The sequence below is a fragment of the Macaca thibetana genome, chromosome 11 (genome assembly GCF_024542745.1).
Source record: "Macaca thibetana thibetana isolate TM-01 chromosome 11, ASM2454274v1, whole genome shotgun sequence".
Classification (NCBI taxonomy): Eukaryota; Metazoa; Chordata; class Mammalia; order Primates; family Cercopithecidae; genus Macaca; species Macaca thibetana.
The window spans coordinates 36,997,830-37,020,038 of record NC_065588.1 but is presented as its reverse complement, the minus strand read 5'-3'; the positions used below and the strand labels follow the sequence as shown (position 1 = coordinate 37,020,038).

The 22,209-nt window shown below is 34.3% G+C and overlaps 1 protein-coding gene across 6 annotated transcripts in view; it reads right to left on the bottom strand.

Moving 5' to 3' along the window:
• Window positions 1-22,209, bottom strand: part of CNTN1 (contactin 1) — a 392,585-nt gene that overhangs the window by 118,824 nt on the left and 251,552 nt on the right. For all 6 annotated transcript variants that reach the window (XM_050748442.1, XM_050748438.1, XM_050748441.1 and 3 more), the window contains exons 12-15: window positions 21,266-21,416; window positions 17,067-17,194; window positions 16,609-16,784; window positions 689-809 (exon numbers count right to left, since the gene is read on the bottom strand). In XM_050748442.1, coding sequence (XP_050604399.1) covers window positions 689-809; window positions 16,609-16,784; window positions 17,067-17,194; window positions 21,266-21,416 — 576 coding nt within the window. The remainder of the gene's footprint in view (window positions 1-688; window positions 810-16,608; window positions 16,785-17,066; window positions 17,195-21,265; window positions 21,417-22,209) is intronic.

The window sequence follows — 22,209 nt, the reverse complement described above, 5'->3', positions numbered from 1 at the left end:
CTACATGAAGTGAGACATTAAAGGTAAATAAGCTGGGGTCAACACATGGTACTTCTTGGGTGCTAAGCTAAAGGGCAGTCAGTGAAGAGCTATTTATTTTAAAAAGGTGTGCTGTGTTCCCAGCCAGCCTCACTGCTATGGCAGTGGCCAGTAGCAAAGGGGTTGCATTTTTAATAAATGTGTATTCCATCACAATCTCAATTATATTATTCATAAGAACAAAAACACTAATTTGAAAACCAGCAACAAATAAAAACATGATACATGTATAAATTAACTTTACACTCTAAGACAAAAAATATATAACACTTGAGGTAAAAACAGCATCCGTATATATTTTTTTCCATAGAAATAAAAAAGGAAACAGCACTATACTCAACACACTAAAAAGTATTAGCAGGAAATGAGAGCTTTTGGTAAGTCTCAAAGCATAAACATTTAGTAGGAGGTATGTGGCGAAACTTTCTAGAAGATATGTAGTTAGTAAAACAAACAAAATCAGCGTTGTTTACTACTTGTCTGGCATAGATCATTCTTAGGCATGGGAAGAAGCTTAAGCTCCATTCTTAAGCATGGAATTGAGACTCTAAATATATAAGAATTTGCACTAGAGTTACCAGAAGATTATACATGTTTATGCAAGTCAAATACCTTTGGTTTTGTAATTTTAAAATGTCGAAACTCTTACCTCTCACTACAAGGTCAGCTGAAGCTGAAGAATTGTCCACAATTGTCTGGGCAGTGCATGTGTATCTTCCAGCATGTTTCAGCTGTGCGTTTCGGATGAGCAGTTCCCCATTGGAATCCAGCTGTTAGCAAAAACAGCAATTATTCAAATCAGTACATTTTTCACCAATTATATGGCATTTAAGTTAGAAGAGGTAGGTTTTTTCCCCCTGACAAAATGAACACCACTTAAAGAATGTGTTTTAGACATGCTAACTGTATGTCCTTGCTCTAGGCTTCAGTTTCTCAACTGAAAAATAAAGTGAATAATTTATTAATAAAGTATTTTTTTTTAGCTTTCATATCTTTAACATTCTATTATTTCCACAATCAGAGGGTTATATCAAGAGAAACTCAAGGGATGAAATTACTTCATTGATATCTCTTAAAGAGAAACATGAAGGTCTAATAAACATAGTTTTCAGTATCAGTGAGTTCAAATGCTATATGGTTTGGAAGAATGATTGATTTGGTTTCACAAAGCTGATTTAATTGACTACTTTTAATATGCGCCATAGTTCATTTTACAAAGATACTAAATGTTTGCAGAAATTGAGAAAATGTACAATTCTACTAACAAGTACTCTGTTGCCAAATTATAAGTTCTGTGAGAACAAGAGTTTTTGTTTTGTTCGATGCTCTATTCTATTGCCTCCAGGAGTTTTCAACACATAGTTTTGAGAGTCTTGAGAAAATTTTGCTTGTGATGATGAGACACCATTTCAATGTAATTTCCAAAAGTATCTAATAGTTATTGAATGCCTACTCTATACCAGGTCCTGGTCTGTGCAAATATATACATACATACATACACACATACACACATACACACATACACACACACACACACACACACTTTTATTCAATCCTTTTTTGAGAACTGCCCTATGAGATAGGTCTTACTATGTCCATTTAATTAACAATAAAAGTGAGACTTAGAGAATCCAAGTAATTTAAGTAAGATAACTAAGGTCACTCAGCTTGTATGGTAGCGGGAGCATGTCAAAGTTCATGTTAATTATCTCCAAGATATTTTCTTAGAATTAAAACTTGGAAAACTCAATTTTTAAATGGACATTTGGTTTTCTTGTGAACCAAAAATATTGATTAACTATTTCAGTCATAAGTATCTAGATACCTATGATGTATCATGCCTGTACATGGAGTGAATGTTTTGCTTCACTATAGGTTCTACCAATAGCCTCTTCATATATTATGTTCCCTCCAGTTCTTGGAAAACATCTGGGCTTGCATCCCGTGCTAGATTAATGAGGTTAAGAATAATAGCTGAGCGAGCATACTGGTATAGTTGGTTGAAATAAAATACTAATATCTCCACATAAAGAACTGATCAGTGGCCACACACCTTATTCCCTGATATTAGCCAGTCTTAATTTAATGTCAGTTGAGATCTTCTGGTCCCTTGAGGTTCAGATTGGCCGAAAATCGAAACAATTCCCAAGATTTCTACAAATTCCTGGAATAGGGGAGTTTTCTCCTTCTGTCTTCTTAGTCTGTTTTTTATTTATTTATTTATGTCATACCAAGGAGCTCCAGACTAGAAATTCAGCACTTTCTCTATTTTATCAAAAAACCAAATAGCATGAAGTGTTATCTAGTAAAGTGAGTTTACTGAACAATTGAAGGAGCTGGAACTGATTATATCAAAAACAAGTAGGGCAAATCAACCTTGAAAAGTATCATCCACTGCATACTTCTGTTTTTAAAAGTCATGTTGGCCATAAATTTATTGGGAATTTCCCAGTGACCTTCACCTCTCCCAGTGCTCTGCCATCTTGTTGGCAGCCACTCCTACTACCAATCTCTTATTTCTCTCTTCTCTTCTTTCTCTTGTAAATAAATCTTATTTTCTCATATTAAGCTGTTTGTTTGATTTTTGCTTGGATTCTGACAATATCTATTCAGTTTTTAGTTTTTCCATTTCTTCATTTCTTACTCTTCAATCAGTTCTCATCTGAGTCCCACTGCTTCAACTCGTCTTATTTGACTTCTTGATAGCATTTGGCTTTCCTTCCCCAAGGAAGGACTTTTTTTCTAGTCATCTGAATTTCCAGAAACTTCTAGGACATTCTTAACCCCTCCCTTTCTTCAACTTTCTTATAAACCCATCATAAATTCTTGAATTTATCCATTCTTTCCATCACAACTGCCTCTTATCCAAACTCCCCACATCTCTCACCTGAACCCCTACATCTTATTTGATCACTACTTCTACCACTGTTCCACCCTATTATTTTCTCTATTGGTTACCTAGAATAACCTTTTAAAAATGCAGGTAGGCCCAACTCACTTGTTTCCATAAAAGCAGATAAACTGAAACCTTTAAAATTTCCCTTTCCTGGGACAAAAGCCATAGCATTATTGTAGCCAACTTGATTCCATTCTCTAGGCTCTATCTGATGCTCCAGCTCAGCTAGTGTGCCATCTCACTCACACTCTGCTCTCCAGGAAGAACATGCTCTTTTTAGGACTGCAAATGCATCTTGTTCTCTTCAATCTCTGGTTCACCACATTGTCTTATCTTTTGGAATTGTGATTCATACCCCTCATAACCTCAATACCCTCTCCCGTATCACCTTCACCTCTACCCAATACCAGTTCAAATCATTTTCTCCAGCAAGCCTTTACCTTTTCTGTGGACTAAGCAGGTCCTCTTTCTGTATTTCATTACACTACCATGAAACTTATGTCATATTACATATCTTAAATGCAGTTAAACACTTGTGTGATTATGTGGTTGAAGTTGGTCTCCCTGGCCAACTGTAAGTTTGATGTGAGGAAATAGGTCTGTTTTATTTAGCAGACATGTTGTGTCCCTGTGTTGTATATGTATACAGCTGCATGTGCTGTCTTCTCAAGTCCAGCACAGTGCCAAGCAAATAATCACACTAAATATATCTTGTTTGAATGAACTTGTCAAATTGTCTAGAATTTTGGTATCTGCTCTTAAGATAATATGTATTCACCTCTTTTCAGCTACATTCAGAATTATGTTAGCAAGTACATATAACCAATGACAGTGACAGCATTTACTAAACACATAATGAGGCTTTTCTTGTGTGAGAGTGAAGTACACACACCTTCAACCTCCATAGATTACCCCTGCACCTAACTCCTGAGCCCCAGCCACGGTGAATAGGATATACTTTGCTATGTGCTCTCACAGCCAACTTTTGCATATATCACTTGCATGGCCTGGATTGCCCCACCTCCCACTTCCATTAATTGGCTATGAACGTCCAACCCACATTTTGGATACCCCTCCCATTTCTGAAATTGTAAGGCTGGATTAGTTACTGCCCTTTGTACATTTTCATTGCAACTATTCCTTTCTACTGTAATCATGTCACTGTTGATTTCTTCCACTAGACTGTAATTCCTTAAGGAAAGAACCAGGTCTTATTCATTATTACATACTAAGTACTTAATGTAATATCTGACATATAATAGAATTCAACAAATAAATATTGAATAGATACATTAAAATAATCTAGTGTTTTTATTAAATAGACATCCTTTTAGTAATTTCAAATGTTTTTTTCAGGTATGAGAATGATAATGTTATAAGATAAAATAACTGACTTGAGAAAAACTATTGCTATCCATATCTATGAGATAAACTACTAGGAATGATATATTTCAAATATCTATACACTAATTTCATAAGAAAATGAAAGGTTATTGGGAAGACATGGAAATTTATAGAGAAAACAATATCACTAACATACAAGAAAACTGAACATCTAACCTTTCCAACCCCTAGTGTAGTAAAGAATTTGGCCTTGCCCAAAGAGAGGTCTTGCCATTGCCCTCAGCTTCTAGAAAGTAATCTCTATAATGTCTTTCTTTGCTTGGGAGGTCTTGGGTCATACAGGATAGTCCAATCATATGATTTAGAGTATGGGTTAGCCACACCTGTATAGTCTTCAAGCTGGGTCTGGTCATAGAGTAGGAGTTGGGTCATACTGGAAAATCCAACCATGTGATTTAGGGCATGAGTTAATTACACCTGTAGAGTCTTAGAGAAGGGCCTGGTCATGCCACAAATAGGACATTTTGACTTAGAGTAGGGGATTTGATTCATGTGGTATCAGTCAACCCAGAGACTGAGATTAACCATGTGAGCAATGAGTCCATCAATCATGTCTAGTTGATGAAGTCCCCCCAAAACCTCCGGACAGAAAGGCTCAGTAAGCTTTGCTGGTTGGCACTTCAAACACACTGCCACATGTCAGAGCAGTCAGAGTAATGCATTTTAACAGCACAGGGAGAAGACAATAGAAGCTCTGTGTTTTGTACTTCTCCACTCTGCCCTGTGGCTTTTTCCTTTGGCTAGTTTTTATTTGTATCCTTTTCCTATAAGAAGCTGTACCCGCGTGTATAATAGCTTTAAGTGAGTTCTGTGAATCACTTCTAGCGAAGCATGGAAACTGAGGGTGGTTTTTACAACCCCTTGAACTTGCAGTTGGTGTCAGAAGTGAGGGTGGTTTTGGGGACTGTGCCCAACTTTGCAGCTGGCCTAACTTCTTATACCATACTAAATAGAATTCATCTAACAAAGGAGGTAAAAGATGTTATTTTATTACTTATAGTTATATTTAAATTTTTTTGAGGTAAGCAGAGAGTAAGACTCATATATAGAGAAAGTAAATATGAGTTTTTCTTGAACTATCATAAAAGTTAATTGACATATATGTCTAAGTATTTTTTTACTAGGAAAAGTAAAATATAAAATAATTATGGTAAAACAAAATAAACATTATATGTTTGTTAAATAGACTGTTTTGATGTATCTTGATATCCTTAATTGAAATGCACTTGATACTAAATATTCAATAATATAAATGTATTAAGTAAAATCTTTCAACTATTATGACACAACATAATAGTAATATTTGGAAAGAATAATGTCTGCATATAAGTAAAAAGCACTTTTTTTGTATTTATTCATTAAATGATCTCAGTACTTTGGTTGCTTTGGTGTCTAATTGAAAGATAATCCTATTACTAAACTCCCACTCTTTCAATGAGTCATGTCATTAGATTTGAATTTTCAAAACAATCACCTTAGCAATTTAAAATGTTTCTTCATTCAACTTTACAACAAAAAATTGAGGGCAGAAAGTAATATAAAAATAAACATACTGTGGTATCATAATTGCCCTTTTAAAAATATTTATGTGATGTATCTAATCTTCTTTCTTTCTTAATGAAATTGCTATCTTTTTTCCCTAAACTCTCTTTGAAACATGGTGCTGTTTATACATTTGGTTATTTTATTCTGATAGGAATAATGTGGTCATTCTTCTTATACTGTCACATGTAATAAAAAACACAAACTATTTTATATCCTAAAATACATGATGCTAAATTTATATTTATTAATTTTCACACTAAACTTTTTTACGACTTTTAATTAAACTACTTTAAAAGTTTAACGTTAAACTTGTTTGAAAATTAACTCTTATTGATAAGCCCACTTGCATAAAACAGTAAGAAGCAACTGTAATGTTTATTCTCACTGGTTCTACATTTGGTGAACATGTAGCAATAAAACTTCTCAGAAGGAAAGAAGAAAAAATATAAAGTATCATTCCCAATATAGTTGTGTATGTATGAAAGCACCCCTAAAGTTTTTATAAATACTACTAGCACTTTCCATACCTCAGGAGAAGTTGAGGTTCTCAGTGGTTGGCAGAACGCTTACAAAGCAAGTAAAGATCATGGGCCTCAGCACATTCTAGCCACAAATTAGATATGAATGCTCACTATATTTTTACTAAAAGCCACAGCTTGGCTCAATTACAAAATTCTTCCCTTCATATGAGGAGAGTTGAATCACATACTGGAAATTGTGATAGCAAAGCTCAGGGATGTTCCAAAGTGTATATGTGGTTGACCACTTAGAAGTTTCTCAAGTTTAAATCAAAAGACTTCCAACATATAAATACCCAGCCCTTCCTTCACCTTCCCCCATAAACTAACTGCAAAATCATTTCTTCAATGTAAATGAGTCTCAATGATTATGTTGTATTAACAAATTGAATTAATCCTAGTGAACAAAGAAAGATTCTATATGGTACAGAAAAGGTCTAAATAAAACTTAGAGCTCATAATTGTCACTTAAATAATTCGTTCCATTCAAGTTCAGAGTAAAGAGATATAGAAGTTTGGATAGAAGTGTATCCTTTAAAGAATATGTTTTATAAACATAAAAATTATTAAATATGTCTGATATATGCTATATCCATGAAACAAAACTTTTCTTCTTTACTTTTGGCTTGTTAGAGAAAGCAAAAATAATATAGCAAATATGTCATATCCAACTGCAAACATTACCACCACCACCACCACCACCACCAACTCCACTAATAGCAGATATTTAGTTAGGGTTAACTAGGTGTCAAAGGTTGTTATAAATATACATGTGAACTGACTTACTCTTAATAACAACCCTATGAGATACATCGCTGTATTTTACAGAGGAAGACACAAAACTACTATAACTATAGCCACTAGTATTACTAGTATCGCTATTAATACTACTAAAACTGCTACTATTACTATTAAAATGGCTACTATAACTTCTACTATTGTTACTGCCACTACTGATACTACTACTGAACTCCTACTATTACCAAATTGAATTTATTGAATGTTTTTAAATGTCTTGCAATGTGCTAGCTACTTTACATACATTTTCTTATTCAATTTCTATAATTATATTTATAATTTCATAGCCCTAATAATGAAACTAAGACTATCTCCTTTTCAATTCTGAGTTCCAGAAGTAATACTCCCCAAGGATTTACTATTAGTATTCCCATTTCAGAAACAAGGACCTTGAGATTTTACATTAAACTGTTTGTGGAAGGCTCCATAGGTAATATAGAGCCCTAATTTCACCAGGTCAAGCTGTTTCCAAGGTAGTGCTTAATAGATTAGATAACTGGATTTAGGTTCACTAGTTTGGTAAGTAGATGTGGTGCTTCTTTATATATGATATGTTATTATTTTACTTATTAATTTTTTCTATTTAAATTTTCAAACATAAGTAAAAAGAATAGTACTATCACCATCTATAAACCAGGCAACTAGATTTAACAATTGTAAACTTTTTGCCATATTTGCCTTATCTAATTGTCTAGCTAACTAGCTCTATATTTACTTCTCTCTGTCCACTATCTGTCTTTCCGTCTAGGGCTGAACTCTTGAAAAATAAATTCCGGATATTAGGATATCAGTACTCAACTCATCAACTCATCAGCAATTTCTAAAGACACTAGCTTGAATCTCAAAAAATTGAGGTCGTTCTCTCACATAATCACAAAACCATTTTCCTTTTCTTCTTCTTCTTTTTTTTTTTTTTTTAAATTTTGAGACAGAGTCTCACTCTGTCACCTAGGCTGGAGTGCAGTGGCACAATCTCGGCTCACTGCAAACTCTACCTCCTGGGATCAAATGATTCTCATGACTCAGCCCCTCAAGTAGCTGGGATTACAGGCGTGCACCACCACCCTAGGCTAATTTTTGTATGCAAAACCATTTTCACACATGACATAATTAACAGTAATTCTCTAATGTTATCTAGTTTTTGTTAGTGTTATTTGAAGTAATTCATCAATATTGAGTCAAAAAAATAAACAAAATGACAAAACAACTTTATTAAAGTGAAGTGATGTCATTGGATATACAAAAAATAAGGTAAGTTGTCCAGGATAATTTCTAAGACTACTAAGATAATTACTAAGAGTGAGTTTGCATATATATTAAGAGTAGAAGTGTTGAAAATCTCTAAATTTGGCTATTTTTGTATGGAATAAACAATGAGAGTGACACCTGAAGAGTCCAATTTTGATCAGGTGGCCATTTTAAATGAAAACTCAAAAGACCATTTTCTTTGAGGTTTCTCCTAAGCATTTTGAATGATGGGACAAAAACATCAATGGCTTTGATTTGGATCCTATGTTTTAGAGTTGAAATACAACTCATGTATCATTATATGGTTTTCAAATTGGTTCCCATTAGCTTTAGAGTTCTAAAAGTCTTCTTGGACCACTTTGTAGAAAAAAGTGATTAGAATGGGCATTTTGGAGATAAGAGGAAGTGAGAGACCCTGTGGATAAGGGTCTTGGCTATGTAGTATGCTCCACAGACACACAAATACACACAGACACACACACACACACACAATTTCATCTTCAGAGCAATCTCATTTTCATCTTTTGTTTATATGCTGAGGTTCTGATTTGAATTGTCTTTCCAAAAAGCATTTTGCTGCTAAAAACCTTTTTTTACTGTTGATTTTGGAAATTTTTGATGTAGCCCAAACTCTTCATGTGACAGAGGAGAAGCCTGAGGCTCAGAGTGACTGTTTTGCCCAGTGTCATATAACTCATCAGTGGCAAAACCGGAGCAAATGTCCAAATCTTTAGATCATGCTCTGTTCTTAAGCACAAAGTGAAAAAATTAGATAGTTTTTTAGGACTGCAACCGCTAATAACAAAGTAGCATATTTCTAGTATGCTGTAAATAAAACATCAAACACCATGTAAACTCATAAAATGTTTAAGACACCAACATTCTACAGGTTTATTTATCCCTCTTTTTATTGTCTGTTTTACAAGCAAAAAAAGCCAGAATAAGCAATGTGGAGGCGCTTAAATATGTGTGGAGTTCTATGTAAAAGATGTGTCCTTAAATTTTGATAAATTTTGGCAGATCCCTCAAAGCCTATATGTATATATTTTATATTATATAACATATAATATATGCTTTATATATAATATATAATGTATAATATATATTTTATATATATATTATATATATGCTTAATTCCATTCACCTCACATTCTTATCAACAAATGCTTAGTAAGGACTATGAGAAGCTAGGCTAGACAGTGACATCAGCTAACATGGTCTATGCATGGGAAGTGTGATGATCTTAAAAGAAGCTAGCCCAACTAAAAAAACACCCAGGAACATAGATACCTTCCTTCGTTTACCACTGGAAAGTAGCAAATAAAATATAGCAGTTAGGTATCAGTATAGGTTTATTAAGGTAGTAAAAAAGAGATCAGAAAAGTTATATATTCATACAGAATAAAGTACAATAGAGTTATCTAATTATCTATCTCCTTTCAAACTAATTACTGATAAGGAAAATAGAGCAATTTGACATGGGCCGAATGCTTTTGTATCTTTTGTGGTCACAAGACTATGCCAGGAGCCTGTACTTTTTTTTTTTTTTTTTTTTTTTATGTATTTCTCCCTCTTTTCCACTGCTCATCAAAATTTAAGAGTCTTAAATTCAAGAAGCACATATCCACTATCCTCTACTACTTAAACTATTTTGGATATACATTTTAAAAATTTTAGTTTATTTTTATTTGTGTCCCCAATACTCTCAGATGCTCAAAACAATATAACATCTCTTCGTTTCCAATACATCATGCTTAAAACCTTGCGGTGGCCAGTCCCAGTATTGCTAAGTCTCTTCTTCAATATCTTTCTTGAGGACATTTCTCAATCTTGGTTCTATTGATAACTTGGGCCAGATAATATTCTGTTTTTGGACTCTGTGTTGTGCATTATAGGATATTTAACAGCTAAACAGATACCTAAAATACACCCCCCCCACACACACACACACCCCTCTCTACAGTTGTGATAACCAAAAATGTTTCCACACGGGACCAAAGTTACAAAGCTTCAGGGCTTCCACGATCTCCTTGTGGCTGCCTAGTCTCCTTCTCTGATTTTTTTCGGCTCAAATCTGATTCTTACCAAGGATTATTGCCCAACTATCCTTGTTTTCTCCCACATAATTCTGGATAATCTTAACCTTCTTGTTCAACAGTAAATAGAGGCTGGGTGTGGTGGCTCATGCCTGTAACCCCAGTGCTTTGAGAGGCTGAGGTGGGTGGATCACCCGAGGTCAGGAGTTCGAGACCAGCCTGGCCAAGATGGTGAAACCCCGTCTCTACTAAAAATACAAAAAATTGGCCAGGCATGGTGGTGGGTGACTGTAATCCCAGCTACTTGGGGGGCTCAGGCCAGAGTATTACTTGAACCCAGGAGGCAAAGGTTGCAGTAAGGCGAGATCACGCCATTACACTCCAGCCTGGGCAACAAGAGCTAACCTCTGTCTCAAAATAAAATAAAATAAAAACCCACAAAAACAACAGCAACAACAAAAATAGTGAATAGAGACAAATATTTAAAAAATAACAAACTGACTTCTGTTTTATCATTTTTCCTCTCCTTTTTGCTTGTCTTGCAGAAACAATTTCTGCACAAGATCACAGCATGATCTAGTTTTAAATACATATTTCTAAAATCTAAAGACCGTTTTTTGATATGTTTAATACAATTTTTCTTTAAAAAAGGAAAACCTTTGGGTAAGAAATCTTCTTATCTCTTGAGTGGTATTGCCTATGCACTCAGAAAAAATGCACACACACATACCTGCAAACGCACACCCAGTGTAACTATCTACAGGGGATCAATAGGAATTGCCAGGAACTTTATAGTTAGACCACTTGAAACTGTATAGACATGACTTACAGTGTATTGCAAAGGCGGCTAACAGTGAAGGGAGAATGAAGTAATTTGGGCAATATGGTGAGCATACAAGGTTCATTAAACCAGATTAGAGAATAAAATGTGAGTTGAACAGTACTGTCTTGTAGAACGTCAAACACTTAGGGGAGAATTATTTCACAGACGTGAACATTAACCAAAAGATGAAGAATCGAAGTGGTGGAGATTACAGGGTTGGCAGTCAGGCCACCTGGCTTCAAATCATGTTAGCCACTAGCGACTTGTATGATTACATGGGACCAGTTACTCAATTTTTCTAATGCTCACTTTCCTCACTTTGGAAACTGAGAAAATCACAATAATATGCACTCCACAGAGGATTTCTGTGAAGATCAACTGAGAAATATGTGAAAAACATTTAACCCAATTCTGACTAAACAGTAAGCCCACAATAAATGGTAACTATTATTACCTCTTCACCGCCCTCAGCAATGAAATACCCAGTTTTTTTGTTTGTTTGTTTGTTTGTTTTTTGGTCTCAGTCTAAGTATCCAGCACAGCAAGTAGTGCAAGTATTAAATTGTGAAAAATGAGATCTGTGGCTCAAAAAAAAAAAAAAAAAAAAACCCAAAACAAAAACAAAACAAAAACTAGCAAAAGCTTCTAGAATTTCCAGTTGGGGATGATTGCTCTATTATAGAAAGTATTAACAATCATTATATACCAGATCCTGTGCCAAGTCTTTATATGCACTCTTTCATGAAGTAACTAGTTTTGCAAACTCAATGAAGTAACCTGAATGAAGTAAGTGAATGATTAATCATGTTTTACAGAGGGAAATTCAGAGGCTTAGAGAATTTTAATCCCTGGATCAGGGTCACCAAATAAGAGGTGAGAAAATGAAGCCTAAAGCCCAGGTTGGTTTGTGACAGAATTTCTGAACAATTCAAATGATATTTATGAATTCATAAAAGACAGGCAATAATGTCCCACAGTATTACAATTTTAACATGTATTTGTAGTAAGAGTAATATATATATGTGTGTGTGTGTGTGTGTGTGTGTGTGTGTATGCATATATATATATACGAATGAAATAGTGACAATCTCCAGAACTGGAAATTTTTAGAAACTCATGTAATAAAGATAATGACTCTAAGCAGCTAATGTTGTTAATGACCCAAAATGAATGTCAAAAATGGAGGGCTACTGAAAAATTCTACAGGTTAGGTGCCACCTTGAAAGAAGAATAAAATGAGATATTTAAAATTTGTATTTTTGATAGATTGTCTTAAGTCTTCTCTGGAACAAGAAAAGTCATAAATTAAATGAATAAATAAAATGGCTCTGCTATTTGTATTTACTCTAAGGGATTAAGTAGCTATTGAAATAGAAAGCCAAAACAGGAGCCACTTTATAACTGGACTTGAAAAATTGATGATCATTTGCAATATAACATCAACAAAATAAAATAATGGCAGATAAACTGTTTTAATATCTTATTGTATCAAAACCTCACATTTATTAAATTTCTGCTTCGAGCTTGTACTTTTAACACCCCCTATGTATAAGTTCAAGTTCCAGTGGAACATCTACTGACAATTATTACATATTAATATACTCAGGAAAATTTTAGATGTTTAACTCCTTAGTGTTTTTCTATAATCAGTACTAGGTGTGCATTTACTGCGTTAAAATTGAAAGTTACATTAAAAAACAAATTAATCCTAAAGAGTTTTACATAAAGTAGGATCACTAAATATAAAGACAGTGTAATTTTTGCTTTTTTGGTGTTCCTATTAAACTTTTTTTTTTTTTTTTTTTGTTGAGACAGAGTCTTGCTCTGTCGCCCAGGCTGGAGTGCAGTGACCGGATCTCGGCTCACTGCAAGCTGCGCCTCCCGGGTTCACGCCATTCTCCTGCCTCAGCCTCCGGAGTAGCTGGGACTACAGGCGCCCGCCAAATCGCCCGGCTAGTTTTTTTTTGTATTTTTTTAGTAGAGACGGGGTTTCACCGTGTTAGCCAGGATGGTCTCGATCTCCTGAGCTCGTGATCCGCCCGTCTTGGCCTCCCAAAGTGCTAGGATTACAGGCGTGAGCCACCGCGCCCGGCCCCTATTAAACTCTTAAAAGAAATATACGGCCTGGCGCGGTGGCTCAAGCCTGTAATCCCAGCACTTTGGGAGGCCGAGACGCGTGGATCACGAGGTCAGGAGATCGAGACTATCCTGGCTAACCCGGTGAAACCCCGTCTCTACTAAAAAATACAAAAAATTAGCCGGGCGCTGTGACGGGCGCCTGTAGTCCCAGCTACTCGGGAGGCTGAGGCAGGAGAATGGCGTGAACCCGGGAGGCGGAGCTTGTAGTGAGCTGAGATCCGGCCACTGCACTCCAGCCTGGGCGACAGAGCGAGACTCCATCTCAAAAAAAAAAAAAAAAAAATATACATCTTTAAAAATGTATAGTTACATTTTTCCTAATAATTACATAACTTTAATTAGAAAAAGTATAAAGAAGACTTTTTAAAATCACCTATAATCTCACAATTTATTAATAAGTATGAGCAGATGCATTTGTTTAATTTCATGAAGGAAACAAAAGTCCCAAATTACACCAGACTGTGAAATTTGAATCCTTATACAATGTTGCCCCTTAGTGGTTTAAATCAAGAATAGCAAGCTAAAATCAGTGCATACTTGATTGACTTCAATTTATTGAAACTAAATTGGAAAACAAAAACTTAGGTTCTTGAAATAAAAAGTTTAAAATTTGATTTCCCTATTCTTTTTTATTATTAGTCAGAACATCCTGTATTAATTTTTAGCAATGAAAATTGTTAAAACATGTTAATTACATCGGTTTTGTTAACTGTAATAGCTACCAAATAAACATTTACATCTGAATCTTAAACTCTCAGGGTATCATTGGTTTATTTTGGGCTGGTGTCTGTGTCTATTTCAGTGTTTTATTTACCCTAGTGCCTACAAATGTGTCTGCTTATAGCATGTGCTTAGTACGTATTCTTAATGAACAAATGCTATTCAATTGTTGAAATATTGGGAGAACTACCTAAAACACCAAATCATTATTTAGGAAACATATATATATACACACACTAAGCTTTTGATAGGAGGAGCCACTTATTTTGAGAATGATCTATTAACAGTCCTAGAAGCAATTACTAGCTTCCAGGACCCTCTTCTAAAAGGAGGATCACATATTTATAGTGTTTTTACTTAAATTTTGCATGGCATATTGAGCAGTGAAGTTTAACTTTCTAGTTTGCCTTAAACGAGAAGGAAGGTGCCAGGGAAAGCTTCATTAGTCTTGTGTTGGTTTGAAAGACAGAATTCAGTTTAACTATTTATTTTAAAATGATTCTTATCCGGGCTTTTTAAAAATCGAGATAATTGAATGCTTCTGTCCATCCACAAAGTGCTAAACATGTGCATTTGATATTCTGATTCAATTAAGATGCATATCAAGCCAGCTGAGTAGGTTTGCTCCCACTGTCAGATCATGATTTGATGGAATGAACTGAAACCTGAGCGGGTGAGTCCTGAGATTGGGCCTGCGGTCAGGACTCTACTCTGGTTTAGCTGAGGGGGCAACTATGTGAATCTCTGCAGCTATCATCTGAAAAGGGAGAATGTGCAGTAAGTGGCCATAAGGTCATTTACATTTTTATGGTCTAATTTATTATTTATTTCCTAATTAGTATTCCAGTTATTTCTTTGTTTTACTGTTTTTTGTTTTTTGTTTTTTTAAGTGACTGGGCTCCATTTTTCTTTCTCTTTAAATTCCTTTTTATCGTTTTCTTTTTGCAGTCGTTATTTACATCTAACAGCACAATGTAACTAGTATGTTAAAGAATATAAATTAGCTCTAAATACGAAATTTCAGTTTAATGAGGGCAATTTTTGTCTGCAAATTTATTTACATAGACTTCATTGCAGCTATTAGTTACTACTTTATAAACTATAGTTGTGGAACTTCTAGACTTTACTTTTGAAATTATTCAATTTATAACACCAAAGATAATTCTTTCAAATTCAGAAGGCTACTGTTTGTGAAAGTAAGATCCCTGTTTAGCTCACTTTTTTCCCTTAAAATGAATAAAACCCGAGTTGTATTTACTTTTCTTGCAAAATAAAATACAATTTAAATAAAGTATTGGAGATTTTGGTGCCAATTTGACTAATTTTGGGCATATGCAAAATAGTTTCAGATCTATAAGGAAAATATATTACCTGGTATAATGTCAAAATACAAAATTTACAGTTCCCTGCCAATTCACAACTGTTATTCTTTAAAATATAATTTTGGTTCAGAAACTGAAAGAGGATTGGGGATTGGTAGGTGTACACTAGAGGTGTACAGTTGTAGCTAGATCAGTTAAATTAAAACTCCTCTAAAGCTAAAAACATAGCTGGACAATATGAACGCATAATACGATAATGTGTACATATCAATCTTCAGATTTTATGGGACTTAAACAATCTTAAATGTCCTACTAAGTTCATTCGTGCTTCTTTTTTATATTAGTAACTGACTTCTAAAATAAGTTTTCTTAATTATGCCTATGTTCTAAATATGTCCTTAGTCTTCCAAATGTTTGCTTTTCTAAAGAGGCTGGTAGGGCCAGTGATTGATTTACTTTTTAAATACATTGTAACCTAGACAGCCTACCAAGACACCAACGATGTTCCTATACAAGTTGTTTTGCATGCCTTACTTCCCAATCTTTTTCCTCTATTTTATTTCTTTCTACACCTTGACTCTCTATATCACTATGTTTAGTTATAGGGCTTGTAGAATGTAACACTTTTTAATTCTTAAAATATAGCCATTTAACCCTTTTCAAATCACATAAACGAATTCTCCAAATTCTCCAACATATGTAATTGTGTCTTTCTTACTCTTAAATCATAACTTAAATGCCTTAAGGTCATCATTATAACAAAGATTAAGTTCTATGCTCTTCATTCAAAGTAAAAACGAAGGCACTAGAACCAAGGGCACATATATACTGACATAATACACATCAATGTAAAATTGTATTAAAATTAAGGGGGAATCATACCTAAAGCCCAATTAATATTAATTGATTGATACTTCTACCAAAATCCTCAAGGCTAGCCATTTTAGAAAGATTTAGCAGTACAACAGTTAATATAAGGAGAACCACAAAAAGCTTTCTTGCCTGCTTTTTGGTCTCATGAAAAACGAAGATCATATAAAATATGATTATAGTAATAGAACTTTCAATGCAGACATAGGAATCATTGGGGTGTTAATAAGATGAAACTTAAAACACATACCATAAAATTCCTCTGGTAATGAATATTCTCTTTGTTAAAATCGATCACATAGCCATTGAAGGACCAAACAAATGTGAGATCCAAGGCAGGATCAGAGGACGCAGCACACTGCATGGTGGCATTTTCTCCAACTGTGATATCGGCATTAATCGGGGCCAATATAATTCGCGTGGGATCTATATATTTTTAAATAGATAAGTAAAGCACAACTCAAGAAGATATAAGACACCATATTATCTGGTATATTAAAATAATAAAAACCAATATATATTTATTTGTGCAAAATAATAAGATGTTTTCATACCCAAATTCCAAGAACAATATTATCAAGCAAGAAACTTGCCTGAAATTCTTTTGAAGAAGAAATTTATAAATACATTGACTGTTTAGATGCTTAGTGCTGAATCACCTGTTTTTTTAATACATTAGAAATTAAGCACCCTCAAACATTAACTTACCTGTGATAACAAGGGTTCCAGTGCTATTAGCTTTCCCTCTGTTATTTTCTGCAAAGCATGTATAGATACCTCCATCATTCCTTGTAATATTGTTGATTTCCAAGCTACCATCTTCCCAAATGAGTATTCTAGTGAAATAAAAATACATATAATTCACAATCCTGATTTAGTAAAATACATTATGTCTTAGATTGCAAACACTAATATTTTTCAATTATTATATTCCATATAAATCATGCGACCACAGACATTTTTGTAAGTTGAAAAATTCTAGCCTTTAGTTATAATATTTTTTCTCATCATTGACAATTTGTTTTGGAAATCCACTTTCATCTTTTTCTTGAACTATTGCCATAGTCTTCTAACTGACCTTCCACTACAGGACTGGCTGAAATCAGTCGTAGGCCTGAAAGAAATGAGCCCAGGTCTCCCAGAAATGTAACCTCAGGACTTCAATTCAGACTAGGAGGTGAGGACAGATTGCCATTTCCATGGCTACAGAGAAATATAAACATATTTTATTTTTAGAAACTTTAAAAAATATTTTACAACCTCCCTTAGTAACAACTTCTGGAACAAATTAATATTTAGGAAATTCTTCTTTGAACAGAAACTAAGTCTTTCATACTACACATATTTCCCTGCATGTCAGCCTCTTCCCCAGGGGATGGAGATGAAAAATTCACCAAGTTTTATTGTATAGAAACTCACACTTAGATTAAATACTGAATTGCCTGTCATTGGATTTTTTTACTTTCTTCAAATGGATCATTTTCAAACCTAAATTATCTTTTAAAGTTTGCACAAAACATGCAAACATATATCCATTTTAAGGGCAAAATCTGATAAAAGAAAAAAAAAACTATTTTTTGTCTACCTTATTGATAAAAATCTTCATACAAGAAAATATCAAAATTTCCACTAATATTATAGTCCAGGATTTCCTTTCCTTTCTTGAACAATCCAGTCCTGACTTGAAGCTCATTTCAGAATACTTTTAGTTGTTGAAGGAGAAATGAAGTATCAAAATAATATAACGATAAAATTAATTATTTAAGATCATGGAAGCTCTGAGAGTATTCCTCTTTCTCCAACTCTGAGGAGTATAATTTATTCTCTGTCCCAGACGCTTACTCAGAAATCCATCACTGTGTTTATTCAAAGTCACACATTCCACAGACTGTTCTCAGCCAATGACTGATCACAGGAGGAATTTTAAACCGGGCCTGCTCCTGGAAGAAGACAGCAAACTCCTTTGATACACATTTTTGACTGGAAGCCTCTCCAGTGGCATTACCGTACTCTCTTAGAAGTACAGTGCAGTCCAAGTCACTTCAGCACAATATTTTTTCCTTCGTTCCCTCTGTCCTTCATCTGGGATCAGACCTGTTTCTCAGTAAAATACTTTTCCAAGCCTCCACCAGCTTCCTCTCTATTTTCCCTCCCATGCATTGCCATTAATTAATTTCTTACATAGCTAATCTTCCTGGCGTCAGCCTCTTGGAGGACACACATTCATACAATATCAATACTAATGGGTCACGCTTTTTCTCACTAAGCTCTAGTGTAAGTCCTCAGCCAAGTTCCCACATCCCTCTCATTTAATTATTTTTCAAGAAACACAACAAAAATTATAATCAAGTAGCAGTGGAAAAAACAATCATGTTTCTTTCTTAAATCACGCTAATATTTTTAGCTTACTTAGTTTTCGACTGATCTTTACCATCTTTAAAGGGTATACAAAATTCCATGTGTCATTCATCTCATTTATACTTTCAGGTACATTTCCCTTGAGATTAAAATTATTTTTTAATAAAAATATTTAGAAAACCTGATTTTTTTGTAATAATTATCCTTATTCTTAAAGTAATATAGATTAAACTCTCAAGATCGTGCCCTTATTTCCAGATACTATGATATATAGATCAGGTGTTAAACAAACTAGGAACAATCTGGTCTTTAACCAATTGGTCACTTATTATTGCCAAAATTGCTCCAGAATAACCTCTGGAGTAGAAAAGACTAACGGAGATCCCTTCCTATAAGTGGTTTAAATAAAAGTGACTTTAGAGCTAATAGCAATCCATTGAATTTAAATTAGCAACTAACTTAATTCTGTTAATTACAAAGAAATTCTGCTGCGGAAAGTATATCATTCGAGCCAAAAATAAAATCATAAAATGATAACCTAATTACCATTTATCAAGATACATAGCTTCTCCCAAGTATCACAGAAACCACTCTTTAGGCCACTAACCAGATACAGAAAGAACTTAGTTACGTGGAAATGGTTTTTATAATTACATTCAGAAGAATAAGATTATATTTATACTTAAAGACCAATATTTAGTTAGTCCTTGGGTATTCTTTTTCAAAATAAACATCAAAATTTTTATGTTTAGCTTTTTATATGTATCATTTTACAATTCAAATATATTTGCATATGAATACTATATCTATTATAAAATGGTATTTACACTGAGATATTAACGGGTTAAAGTACTAAGTAAAAATTAGATTTATAGACTCTTTCATCAAGGAAATAATGCAATTTGATTTCAAAGGCTTTAAAAATATAACACAATCAAACTAAAATTTCAGGAGCTAGATCTTTCTCTTCTTTTTTTGAACACATATTGATATTTAGGAAAAACAAGTCCATGAAACATAGTTCTGCGAAATCCTTAGTTGAAGAGGTCCATGACGTGGGTCGTCATCAGAATCAGAAAAATATTTTATTATCAAGGAGGAGAACTAATGGTTTGTCCAATGCAGAATGCCCTGCCCTAGGTTGTGGAAGGAGTACGCACCTACACGTGCAGCTGCCCTTTGATCATGGTCTCCGCATTGCTCATTGTCTGAACATTAATGTCAGCAAATTGAACAAATGGACTTTTCCTTTAACACTTCTTGTTAAAATCTTAACAATTCTTAGGTCAAACATATTAACTTTAAAAGTTAATGTGTTCAGGGAAGCCCCTGATGTCCCTGCCCTCTTCCCCCATTCCATAAACAGCTGTGCCTGTGCTCATCCTAATAAGAGGGCTGTATTGGCATATTCTCAATTCATATCAGTGTCTTACAACTTCAAGTTCTAGTTTGGATAACATCAATATATTTTTTCAGAAGGTCACTTTAACTTTACCAAGCTTTAGACACATCAAAATATGGATGATAATTCCCATGTTACTTTATTGGGTTACTGTGAAGAAAATAATGTATTTTCTACACTTGATTAATGATTGTCTTTCAAATGACAAAAGTCATCCTAGCCCTCCCCTGTTTAAGACTTTAAACAGATTTCCATTACTCTTAGATGAAGCCCAAGACCCTTAGCATAGAAAATTTTGTCATTGATGATCTGGTTTATTATGTCTCATCTCTTAAAAGTCTCCTCCATTTTCCTCTAAAGACAAATCACACTGATTTCAGTTTCTGCAATTTCTTACACATTCTAAACTTCTCACCACAGGGTCTTTGTGCATGCTGCCCTCACGTTCTGGAATACACCCCAAAGCCAACGCCCATGTCCCATCCCTCCCATTTCCCGTTCTGGCTTTCTCCTCCTCCTAATTTTTGCACTCAATATTACTTCTTCTAGGAAACATACAAACTGTTCAGTGTAGCTTTTACACAAATAATCTATATAAGTTGTACACTGCTTTTTCATCTTGTCCCCAAACCACCGAAACATTGGTAGATTGTTCACTTATAAGGTAGATGATGATAACATCTTGTTCATTTCAAGATGGGAAGAGATTATTTGCACTTTGAAATCACTTTTTTATTTTTCTACAAAAATATTTAATAGACTAATTGCATAAAATTCAGTTGAATATGAATGGATATAGATGCCTATATTGGGGGAAAATATGTTAGAGAGATCCTATTTTATTTCCCATTGTTTATTAACTGTGTGACATTGGGCAATTTATAACAACAAGACAACAAAAAACACCTCTGAGCTTCAATTTTCTAAACTCCTTATACATTACAGAGTCCTGTTAATTGAACCTTCATTATAATAGATACTGACAGGGATAGGTATTTCTATTCCATCTTAGAACTACAGGATCTGCTGTGAAAAAAAATAATTTAGAGCAAACAACATTTTCATTATTCACATATAAATAAGTCTTCTATAAAACAAACTTTTTCAAACAGTTTATTGCAATTGGATTTCTAGTTTCAGCACTGACCTGCTACTATTGACAAGCCACTCTGTCCCTTTACTCCATGAAAACTTTGGTTTTGGTGCAGCTTTAGGTTTGCATTCAATTATCACCCTTCCACCTTTAGCAGCCAGGATCTTCTTCTTCATAGGATTCATTTCAAAAGTTGGAGCCAACGCTAAAAAGAAAACAAATTGTTATTTTTCTCTTTCCGTTTGTAAAGCCTAAACATTGCTTCTGTGTTGTAGAATCTTTTATTCTTCTTTAATAGTTAATGGAAAGGATTAATCTCAGTAAATATGATCAGCTATCACCAATAGGCATTCTATACCTAATGCTTTGTAACTTTTATTTAATAACTTTGACTTATAAAATTCACCCAATTCCAATGTACAGTTCTTGATGATCACTGAATTGATTATTAGAAACTTTAATTAGAGTCCAGGCATGGTGGCTCACACCTATAATCCCAGCACTTTTGGAGGCTGAGGTGGGCAGATGGCTTAGCCCAGGAGTTTGAGAGTGCACTGGATAACACGGTGAAACTCCATCTCTACCTAAAATACCCAAAATTAGCTGGAAATGTTAGTGCATGCCTGCAGTCCCAGCTATCATGGAGGCTGAGGTGGAGGATCACCTGAACCTAGAAGATCAAAGCTACTGTGAGCCGTGATTGCACCACTGCACTCCAGCCTGGGAAACACCGTGAGACCCTGTCTCAATAACTAAATAACTTTAATTTCAATAAAATGTTTTATACACACTTACCTTAAAATTAACACTGAATTCCGTTGCTTTGACTCAATTCCACAAGGAAAGTAAAGTGAAAGGCTGAAGAAAATTGACCAGCATTATACACACTGACATATGGTCCTAATCAATCCTCTAAACCACATGTTGACTGAACTATACCCAGTTTATAAATGAGAAAATTGAAATCTATTAGGATTATCTAATTCAGCAAAGGTGCC